Source organism: Clupea harengus, unplaced genomic scaffold (assembly GCF_900700415.2).
Source record: "Clupea harengus unplaced genomic scaffold, Ch_v2.0.2, whole genome shotgun sequence".
NCBI lineage: Eukaryota > Metazoa > Chordata > Actinopteri > Clupeiformes > Clupeidae > Clupea > Clupea harengus.
The window spans coordinates 1-12038 of record NW_024879746.1 but is presented as its reverse complement, the minus strand read 5'-3'; the positions used below and the strand labels follow the sequence as shown (position 1 = coordinate 12038).

The window sequence follows — 12038 nt, the reverse complement described above, 5'->3', positions numbered from 1 at the left end:
CCAGACTCCCACAAACTAAGGTAGAACATACTCAGATTAAATAAAGCCATCCAATTAGCCAAATTGGATACCAAAATGAGTAGGGGACTATGCAGTCTGTTTATACAATGCTCAACATAATACAACATAACCCCTGCACAAATCAGTCTTTTCCCCCTAACCCAATCTTGTAATAAACTATGCACTTTTCTGGGCCTTTTCACATGAGGTTAAGTGTAAACTGTATTTAGCTGTTTTTGTCCCTAATTTTTAAGCCCAGTCAGAATTGTGCCTAGTTAAATGAGCCTAGAGATTGCCTAGTCTTTGTAGCACTTTGAGTGCATTTGTCTTATGATTTATGTCTGTTTGTTTCGTGGGCACAGGTTTGGGGGCTGATACCGGAGAGTCCCCCTTTTAAATAAATACGAATATTTTTGTATATAACAAGCCGCCATCTCCTGCACCGTGTTTTTCCCCATCCTGGGGTGACTGACTCGGTCCCTCACACATACCTTTAACTTACCTGTTGTTGATAGGACATTCTCTCCTTTTTCACTTTGTCTCCATGTTGTATGTACGATACGCACAGACTGGTACAGGAAATAACACTAAATGAAAACCATATGTAACCATGTATGTAACCATTCTTTTCCTCACCCTCTTTTCACATACATAATGCTTTTTTCCCCTTTAAACATCATACCTTAACCTAATCCTTATGTTTTCTTATGGCTTATAAACTTTTCATCTCCTTTTCATATACATATCATTTCTATTTTTTTTCCTCACCCAGTCACATCCCAGGGAATGGCTTCACTTCCCTGTATCCCTCCCCTTTTTCCCTTTAAAATTCATACCTTAATTTAACCTTCTCCCTTTATGTTAGGCTTATAAACTTAAAGATCCCCTAAATCTTTTCCCTCTGCTAACCCTTACCAAGTCCCCCCTTTTCATTTGTTTGTTTATATCTCCACCCCGAACCCCTGCCCTTAATCTAACTGTAAAACCTGACCTTATTATTCTAATTTTCATTTGTTTGTTTATATTTCCACACCCCCCTCTTTTACCTTATTATTCCCCTCTCCTTTCCATCTTCTAACCCTAAACAGGTTTCTCATTTCATTTTTTTATTATTCATTCCTTTTTCTTTCCAATAACAGGATAGTATCCAGAATTAAGAATATCCTGCTTAATACATTCCACATCCTTATTACAAACACATTTTACTCATCTTTTGTTTTTTATTTCTTTCTGTAGAACATTCTACAGATTACAAACATTTACAAAGATAATACTATAAGTAGAGTGGTACCAGGAGAGGCCACCAGATGGCATCTGTGTCCATGCCCAGGACGTTCCATTGATGGACTCTACCCTGATATGGGACATCCCCTTTTCTTTTAACCTAACCTTAACCTTAAATTATAGCTTCAACAGATAGTTTGTTTACAATCTGAGCATCTGTATATAGTCTGTAGGGGACCATCCAAATAAAGTGTGACCCAATTTGATACAGATGAGTCAGATAAAACAAAATACAGCACAGTGCATTATCAACAACCACTGAATTGTTTGAGTTGTCTATTGAAAATCAAAGAAAATGTGCATGACATAAAGATGTGTCACACTCAGCAAAGGTTGCAGTTCATGATGCACACAACACAGAAGTAAGCCCCACCCAGTGCTACTGTCACCCACCTACACCTTGATTACAATGCAATGGCAATTAAAGTTAATTCCCAGTTAGAAGCACTACACTTACATGTCAAGAACCCTAAAGAGAACCCAATAACCCTAAAAAGAGAAAAAGAAAAACAGTAACCTTTCCAAACCACTAAGTCTTGATTAACATGAGTTGATTTCTTTACTTTAGTCCTGCTATTCCAATCACTTTTCACTAAGAGCACTGATTCTTGACCACAATGCTCTTAAAATATGAGCCACCATGGACACAAAACTGGTGTCCTGCATACCCAGAGCATCTCTCTTGTGATCTGGAAGGTCTCTCTCCAGATTCTCTACCAGTTCCAAGAAGTCAAACCTTTTCGGGTTTTCTGATGTAATGAGGAAGACAGGAGGGGATCCCAATGTTCTCAAATTTTCCACACACCGGTTCCGTATTTTCCAAAGTGTTTGCTCCTCTGTTACTCCCTTTTTCTCTTCTTGTGTTACATCAAGGTCAGTCTTTGTGCGAACAAAGTAGAAATTCTTCTTATTTTTCTTGATTTCTTTTGCCAGCATCATGTCATTCTCCTTGAATCTTGATGCACTTACTATGATAAAGAAGTCATAGTTTTGGTATTTGACATCTTTCATGTAGGTTTCTGATTTGAAGGTTGGGGTCCCTATGCCTGGTAAGTCCCATAAGTTCACATTGGGCATGGTTGGGTGGGGGTACATGGTGGGCTCCATGGTGGTTTCTGTGACTCCAGTGGGTGCAGTTCCTTCATCAGTATCTTTAAGATCTCTGATGGCGTTAACGAAGCAGGACTTTCCTACCCCACTCTCCCCTGTCACAGCAATGTTGAGAGTGACTTGATCTACTTGTTCTTCATCCCGTTGATCAGCCATGATCTAAAAGGAAAAGGTAAAGCCATATATTTCATCATGTTTTGTTTATGCAAAGAAGCTATTTTACATAATCTATCAAAAACTGAACCTGAGTTTCATGTCTAAAGCAGCTTTAGATGGCTTTTAGTTAGTGAGTTTTTAAGCACTATTGTATATACATCTAGGCTCTGTAGCTGAACTTCATGTGTATCTTATAATAAGAGCACTGACCTTTTTTTGAACAAAAAGTTTGGATTGTTGAACCATTGCCTCAATAGAGAAAATGGAAACATGGATGCATAACTGATGGAGATAATTTCCAAACACTGTTAATGACTTAAGAATATATGAATCAAGTGCCTTAAAATAATATATTCCTTGTATGAATCATGTGCTTATGAAAGCAGGAACATGGCTTTTCTGTGTTTCTGCATGTGTGTAACTTAAAATATTAGGTGCCACTTAGTCTGCATATGTACAAGAGCATGTTTAGACCAGAAGTGATAAGAAGGGCCGAACTTTGCTTCTTCCGACCTTGCAAAACTTCCATCCTTGCCTCAGACGTCAGAAATCCACCACGTGGTTTTCCCTGCTGAACGCTAAACTTCTGTCTATATAAACCTCGTGCAATGTGTTTATCATTGCTTCACCTTCAGCCTTGTGCTGGGAGTGAGCCCGATTGCAATTGTTGTTTGTCTAATAAATATACTTATATGCAGCTCCGGAGTCCTGAGGTAACTAGGGTGAATTTTCACCTATCAATAACTGATAGGGAGTGGTAGGGGTAACACTAAAGGAAACCCTATTGAGCAGTATTCAGTTCACACACATTTCATTTTCTTGTTCTCTGGTTTCACGTTACATTAAGCATACTCCACTTTAACTAACAGCAGAGATAGTTCTCATATAGTCTTATTCATGTTAACTAATGAAGAGAATTATATTCATTATAAGAAGCAATAGATGTATCCATAAGCCTGAGAACTTCTCATAGGAATTGCAATACTGCATCATGATGTCATGTGATTCACATAGGAAGTAATATTACAAAGGATTGGATGCAATGTTGTATGAGAACGGCAGAGAGTAAAGATGTAAAAGTGTTTAAGCACTGAGGGATAACATCTTGCACAAAGAAAAAAATATTTAGGAGCTTTTTGATCTGATGCACTACTCGGTCACCTCCTACTGGACAATCTGGTCCAATCTGGACAAGAAACTCCAGAACAAAAATGTGCATTTGTACATTAAAGATTTAAAATTCCTTATATGATCCATCTTATTTTTATATTGATGAAAAATACTGGGTATTTTAAGTAATAGTGGAAAGGTTTTTAAAAGATTAATGATTTTATGTCCATGGTTGGTTTCAGAAGATAGTATGCTCCTACTGTAGACATTGAAGGGACTAGGAATTAAGAGTTAGTTTATTAAATATATTCCATAGTCAATAATTCAATATATCTCATAACTAGTGGTAACCTTTAGTGGTATTTGGAGAATGTGAGAAGTGGAAAGATTATCATGTGTATTCTGACCACGTCTTTCCTCAACCTCATGTAGAGATCTTGAGCCTTTGATCGTTGCTGGAGCCCTGACACCTCTGTGTTCTCTGTGAACTAATGGGGTCCGAGACCCGGTGACTCCCAAGTAATAATTAGCATTTAGGGATCCACCCCCCCTTGCATGCAAACAGCTTATATTCTGTGGCTTCCCAAAAGACAGACAGTGAAAGAGATTTAGGTGGAACACACTCAGTGAAATCTATTCTCTCTCCTCCTATGGTGTACATCATTGAAAGAATAAACCTGGACCTTGGTTATTCATCACTCTCTGACTGAGTCTCCGATATTTGGGATATATAAATAATTCCTTTCAATTGGAGGTTTATACCGAGATAACTTCTTGGATTTTTGCTGACAGTTCAGTTTTGCTGTAAAGATCCTCTTCACCCCGTTTGACACAGCACAGCACAATCTTGGGAAAATATGTGTCGTAGATCATAGTAAAAGTCTTGAGCTTGAAAGTCTCAGACGGAATTGAGCCTGAAGCTCATTTCGAGTGTGTGCGCCTGAAGCCCCATATTAACATCAGAGTGTTGGAGTAATTCTCATTTGGGCCTAAAAGCTACACTCTTGAGCCTGCTCTGTTAGAGAGTTGAAGACATCTGATTCAACACAGTCTGAGCTGTGGGTTGGATCATTTGTAAAAATCTAGTTTCTGCCTCGCTCAGATATTTAATCCCAAGAGAATTGAAAGTGTTTTGTGTTCATAACGGGTGTTTGGAAAAGGATCTACAGCATTTTTAATATTTGAATTTAGAGATTGTTCTAAATTAATTTGTAACTTATTTACATTAGATTGTGGAGATTCAGTCTTTTGAGATGGAAAACAAAGATTCAAGACTTAAGGTCCCTTTGAGTGTTCAGATTGCAATGGCCAGTGTGGGACATTTTATAAAACATGAGAACATTTTAATTGAGATGATAAAAGATGGTTTTCAGCTAATATGGGGAGTCAGGAAATATATTTGGGATATATAAATAATTCCTTTCAACATTAATGGAGGTGGTATGTGGAATAACAGTATAGCACATAGCACATAGATTAAACTCATATGAGGCTATTAAAGAAATACATTTGTACTCATTACTATGTGAAGCTCTTTGTAAGAAAAAATCTTCAAGCAACACAGCAATACATGGGCTACATTAGAGTCACAGCATGGCAAGAAGTGCACATGGCAGCAGACCTGATGTGGTGTCTGATGATTTGGGTATTTAGGAGAAAAGAAATGGCAAATGGGTTGAATAACAGAAAACAGCTCTGCAAAAGAACTGACACCAGTATCGAGTGAGATCTTTTCAGCTATCCCACTAACTTATCCAGTGGGATAGTCAATAGTTCCCCAATATCCTGAAGCAGTGCCAGGATTGAAGAACCTTACAGCAGGTCATCACTGGCACTGATTAAGGAAGAATGATTGATTGGTGCAGAAGCTGAGGAGAAATTGGACATCACCAAAGAAAACAAAATATCAAATGAGACAGTGATCTATAAACAGATGGGACTACTAGGACTTTCTGGATAAGCACTGACTGCTATTAAATGAAGGTGCAGATTCTGGCAAAAGGTTGTTGACATGTGACGTCAACAGCCATTCACATTACACCCCTCCCTTCTGAGCTCCTAATGCGACGTGTTGATTGGCTGGAATTGGTTATGTCTCGGTCTGTGACACTGGAGTATTCTAGCATACACACTGAACAGACGACTGAAATGTGACAAGAATTTCAATGAATTTGCCTGAAAGTGCAATGGATTATAATCAAAGACTGTATCTTTTCCTTTTAAACGAATAGAACACGAGTAAGCTAGGCTTTGACTACATAGGCTTACATTTCTTAAATGGCCCTTTACAAAGCTTGATTTTCTCATTTAGTGGACAGAACTCCTTCATCAGTTTCATATAAAACAATATCTGATAATCCTCCTCATCAAGCAGCACACACTGTATCATGTTTACAACACACAGAAGGTTTCTGTTTATTTCCAGTTTTTGGAGGTGTGGACACATCACTCAGAGCATTCACACACAATGGAAGATAACTAAAAACCTAAATGTAATCTAAATCTACATTAGATATGAATATTTAAATCTAGACCTAACAAAGCATTTTTTAATATTAGATCTGAATCACATGAACTGACTGCCTTATTCTTAGTAATGCCATTTGCAGCAGGCTTTTGGCTACACTCTACATTTTATCCAACACCTCTAGGGGCACTTACCACATTGGCATGAACTACACTGTAGATGGTGCTATAATACCAGCAATGTGCACAAAACCTGTTACAGTCGACTACAATATAAAAACACAGCAATCCAGCAGTTTTTCAAATACACTTTTATTCCGTAATCTGCAGTAATCCAAAACAACATCAAAATAAAAAGGATATCTAGTGAACACACAAAGGCTATGCTAAAAAGACAACTCAAGAAAAAAGTAAATTAATTAGTCCTTGATTGAGATTAATCTACAATGTGCAAATCTGTGCATATACAATGCATTTGATTATCCACCCCTTCAGCCTGGTACACTTCTACATCTTGTTTACAAAGAAAACTTAAATGAATTCCCAATATTGTTGTAAAACACAGTTACATAGCTATTCATTGACATATCATGGAAGAAATCTTAAACATGGTGACCATTCCACACCATTCAGCCTGGGTCACATGTTTGATTCACTCTACTTTAGTTCTGCCATTTCAATCACCATTTTGGCTACACTATACAGTTCCTTCAACCCTTCTTGGAGCAAAACTGCTTTGTTTTCCAATACTCCATATGATGCTGTGTTGGCAGCAGCAGGCACAAGGCTGCATAGTGCCTCCATGACACCTGCTACACCAGGTTTTGCTACCCCTTCAGTTGTAGGCAATGATTCTTCAGCAATCACCCTGACAAGTGCTGACTCTTTAACCTTTCTAAGTATTGGCTTGTTTACTCTGTCTGATAACTTTTGAACTTTTTCATCATCTAGACCAAATGAATAGTACCATTTGGTTAAGAAATACACTACAACATCATGTTCAGTGAATAGCGATGGTATAAAATATGATATCAAGGCCACAACCCATATTAATCCCATGAAAGTTATGCATTTTGTTTCAAGAGTCTCCTTGGAATTTACAGGCAAACTCATAACCAGAGCATCCCTCTTGTATTCTGGAAGGTCTCTCTCCAGAGTCTTCACAAGGGTCTGGAAGTCAAACTTCTCCAGGTTATGGGATGTAATGAGGAAGACAGGAGGGAATCCCAGTGTTCTGAGATTGTCCACACAGTCCTTCCGTATTTTCTGAAGTGTTTCCTCCTCTGTTACTCCCTTTCTCTTTTCATTTGCTACATCAAAGTCAGTCTTTGTGCGAACAAAGTAGAAATTCTTCTTCTCTTTCTTGATTTCGTTTGCCAGCATCATGTCATCCTCCTTGAATCTGGATGCACTTACTATGATAAAGAAGTCATAGTTTTGGTAATTGACATCGTTCATGTAAGTTTGTGCTTTGAATGTTGGGCTCCCTATGCCTGGCAGGTCCCAGATCTTCACATTGGGCATGTTTGGGTGGGGGTACATGGTGGGCTCCATGGTGGTTTCTGTGACTCCAGTGGGTGCAGCTCCTTCATCAGGTTCTTGAAGACCTCTGATGGCGTTAACGAAGGAGGACTTTCCTGCCCCAGTCTCCCCTGTCACAGCAATGTTGAGGGTGATATTCTCTAACCTATCAACAACTTCTTTGGCTTTGGCAATGGCCCGCTCCAAGGTCGATTCACCAGAATCCTTTAGTAAAGCACGGATATCATCCTGTTGATTATCCATGATCTAAAAGGGAAAAGGAAGGTAACGTCTTATATTATCTCATGTTCTGTTTTTGCAAAGAAGCTATCTTTATAGCATAATAGCATATAACATAATTACTGTTTAAAACAGTGAAATCTCTGACGTTGACAAAATCTGAAATGTGCATGCAAGTCGATGACTCAGGTTATCATGATTACAGCTCAGAAACTGAACCTGAGTCTCATGCCTAATTAAAACAGCTTTAAATAATTTTTAGTAAGTGAGGTTGTATTGTATTCCGGGCTCTATAACTGAAACATATGTGTATACATTGATATTACATGAAAACTGTTTGTGTCGTTTTATCTGTAAAAAGAAAAAATTAATTTAGGAAAACTTTGGAAACCTTGAAAATCCAGTTACCAAATTAATGATTATATTCATACTGACTGTTTACACATACTAATGTGATTCCTGTTTACAAGTTCAGGTAAATTCACTTAATAACTATACAGAATTTTAACTTGATTGGCAAAAGAATGAAAGTATGGTTTTAAAGCGTGGTTAAACTTACATCAGTGAAGTCTTCAGGCTTTGTCCAAACTAATGCTGATAGTAGTCTGGGAAAGTTGTCTTCGGTACAGAAGTTATGTCTGGACACACCTGTGAATGAAGTATCAGTGTCTGAGTGAACTGAGTTTCAGATTTTTAAACAAATCCAATGACTAAAGGTGGAGCTCAAATTGGGGTGGTGATTCTAACTGCTGTCTGTTGAATATTCAGCAGTGCTTTTGTCAAGGTGTTGATTGGTGTTATAGAAAAGCATGTGGGTGTAGCCTTAGGAGTGGTGTAATCCTCCACCCTTCCCGACTTCCACTTCCTCATTCTAAATGTGATAGTCATAGTTTTCACAACCAAACTAGTTATCAGGTGACTGAACATTGTCATCATAGGGAATTGTTAACGTAATAAAGTAACCTACACTATCTGATCAGTCACCATCTTGATCTTTTACCATACATTTCACAGGTTATCTATTCAAATGCAAATTCAAATGTAGGTTTCCAATGCCATCTATATTCGTCATAAAAACAATCAAGATTTAACATGCCACTGTTCATTCATTTTTTTCAAGATTTGAGCTTCCCCACACCTTTCAATATTGTAATCTATTAGACATTACGCCTAACCATTATGAGCACTGAAGTACAGAAGTCTAAAAACCTCTGTACTGAGACAAATATGAAATGAATATTGGTGGTAAACTTTCCATTGTCCCAGAAGCTCATTACATGAATTTAAAACAGCTGCAAAGTTATCTGGGCTACCGTGTAGACCAGTGGTTCCCAAACTTTTTACAGTCCCGTACCCCTTCAGACATTCAATCTCCAGCCACGTACGTACGACAAAAGGTATGACAGACATGCAACTATAAAGGGTGTGTCACTATGGAGTGGGAAAAGATATCTGATGAAAACAGGTCGGACATGCAACTTTAAAGGGTGTCTTTAAAGAGGCCTATGCGTGACAATGTGCTCTGCACAGGACAAAAGGTATGACAGACATGCAACTATAAAGGGCGTGTCACTGTGAATTGGACTTCAGGGGAAACGATGTCACAAAACAATGGTGACTATTTTAAAAAGGGAGAAGAATGAAAACAAACCATGACAGCATAAACAAGATGAATAATTCCTTTGAGGGAAATTCTTCTAATGAAGTCACAAACAGGCAAGCAGTGCATGACTGATAGGAGGTAGTCGGGGTCACACTGAAGGAAGACCTATTGAGCAGTATTCAGTTCACATACATTTATTTGTCTTGTTCTCTGGTTTCAAGTTACATTAAGCAAACTCCACATTAACTAACAGCAGAGATAGTTCTCATGAAGTCTTATTCATGTGAACTAATGAAGAGATCCTGAATGAATTATAAGAAGCAATAGATTTATCCATAGAAAAGCCTGAGAACTTCTCATAGAAATTACAATACTGCATCATGATTTCATGTGATTCACTGCCTTCTTTTTTTATTTGCGTTTTCCATACCGTCCCAACTTTTTCTGATTTGGGGTTGTAGCATACAAACTGAACGGACGACTTAAGAAATGTGACAAGAATTTCAATGAATTTGCCTAAAAGTGCAATGGATTACAATCAAAGATTGTATATTTTCCTTTAAAACGAATAGAACATGAGGCCTACATTTCTTAAATGGCCCTTTACAAAGCTTGATTTTCTCATTTAGTGGACAGAATTGCTGAAGATGGTCCAGCTGAAGGACCCATAACTCTCTCCTTCATCAGTTGCATATAAAACAATATCTGATAATCCTCCCCATCAAGCAGCACACACTGTATCATGTTTACAACACACAGAAGGTTTCTATTCATGTCCAGTTTTGGAGGTGTGGACACATCAGAGCATTCACACACAATGGAAGATATCTAAAAACCTAAATGTATTATGTGAAAAAAATGGAAAGGAATTTGTGTCTAGATATTAAGACAGGTTAAGACCTATGCGTGACAATGTGTTCTGCACAGGACAAAAGATATGACAGACATGCAACTTTAAAGGGTGTGTCACTGAGGAGTATATAATTATATATATAATTGTCAGACTTTAATCGCACAAACGACACACTGCAACACACACGTGAATACACATAGGCGACACAGGACACACACACGCACATGCGGGCCTGAGGTCGTTGTGAATTTAGTCTCTGCTTTTACCCATCCCGGACTGTCCTTCCTCCAGGACCCCAGGGCAGCTGTTTTAAGTGCCCGGGGACCAGGTGAGGTGAACCGTCTGTCTTGGTCAGGGACGGACGAAGAGTCTTCTGTTCTTTTGCATGTTTTTTCTGTTGGGGTTCTAAGTGGAGGATACCCCTTGTGAAAACGGGGAGAACATGCAAACCACGGGGGAGAGCCCACCTGAGCACTGAAGGTCTGGGGAGGACCTGCCTCCCAGAGCCAACAGCACCCCATGCGGGAATCGAACCCTTGACCTTCTTACTGTGAGGCGGCAGTGCAAGCACCTGAGCCACCGTGCCACCGAGTGAGGTATAGAGGAAAATATGTCAGAAAACAATGGTGACTATTTTAAAAAGGGAGAAGAATGAAAACAAACCATGACAGCACAAACAAAATAAACTATTCCTTTGAGGGAAATTCTTGTTAGGTAGTCACAAACTGGCAAGCAGTGTATCGAGGATGCATGATGCACGATGGAAGATATCTAAAAACCTAAATGTAATCTAAATCTAAATTAGATATGAAGATTGAAATGTAGACCTAACAAAGCATTTTATAACATTAGGTCTAAATCACAAGAACTGACTGCCTTGCTCTTAGTAATGCCTAGGAATGTTGATCTTGATATAAAGACAGGTTAACACCTTTGCGTGACAATGTGTTATGCACAGGACAAAAGGTCTGACAGACACTCAACTATAAAGGGCGTGTCAATGTGGAGTGGCATTTAGAGGGAAATATGTCTAATAAAAACAAAGCAATGGTGACTTTTTTTTAAATGTGAGAAGAACTTAAACAAACAAGAAAAACACAAATAATTCCTGGGATGGACGTTCTTGTAATGTAGTCACAGACAGGCAAGCAGTGCATGACTGATAGGAGGTGGTCGGGGTCACACTGAAGGAAAACCTATTGAGCAGTATTCAGTTCACACACATTTATTTGTCTTGTTCTCTGGTTTCACGTTACATTAAGCAAACTCCACATTAACTAACAGCAGAGATAGTTCTCATGAAGTCTTATTCATGTGAACTAATGAAGAGATCCTGAATGAATTATAAGAAGCAATAGATTTATCCATAGAAAAGCCTGAGAACTTCTCATAGAAATTACAATGCTGCATCATGATTTCATGTGATTCACTGCTTTCTTTTTTTATTTGCGTTTTCCATACCGTCCCAACTTTTTCTGATTTGGGGTTGTAGCATACAAACTGAACGGACGACTTAAGAAATGTGACAAGAATTTCAATGAATTTGCCTAAAAGTGCAATGGATTACAATCAAAGACTGTATATTTTCCTTTAAACGAATAGAACACGAGTAGGCTATGCTTTGACTACATTGCCCTACATTTCTTAAATGGCCCTTTACAAAGCTTGATTTTCTCATTTAGTGGACATAATTGC

The 12038-nt window shown here is 38.4% G+C and overlaps 2 protein-coding genes across 2 annotated transcripts; both read right to left on the bottom strand.

Moving 5' to 3' along the window:
• Window positions 1-1200: 1200 nt before the first annotated feature.
• Window positions 1201-2582, bottom strand: LOC122130214 (T-cell-specific guanine nucleotide triphosphate-binding protein 2-like). The gene has a single exon (XM_042704875.1). The coding sequence runs from the start codon at window positions 2548-2550 to the stop codon at window positions 1867-1869; it is 684 nt and encodes a 227-aa protein (XP_042560809.1). The 5' UTR covers window positions 2551-2582; the 3' UTR covers window positions 1201-1866.
• Window positions 2583-6783: 4201 nt separating this feature from the next.
• Window positions 6784-7911, bottom strand: LOC122130216 (interferon-inducible GTPase 5-like). The gene has a single exon (XM_042704876.1). The coding sequence runs from the start codon at window positions 7909-7911 to the stop codon at window positions 6784-6786; it is 1128 nt and encodes a 375-aa protein (XP_042560810.1).
• Window positions 7912-12038: the final 4127 nt, after the last annotated feature.

Bases quoted from the DNA above. Each gene is read 5' to 3' on its own strand.
- LOC122130214 (XM_042704875.1), bottom strand. From the start codon at position 2,550: ATGGCTGATCAACGGGATGAAGAACAAGTAGATCAAGTCACTCTCAAC.
- LOC122130216 (XM_042704876.1), bottom strand. From the start codon at position 7,911: ATGGATAATCAACAGGATGATATCCGTGCTTTACTAAAGGATTCTGGT.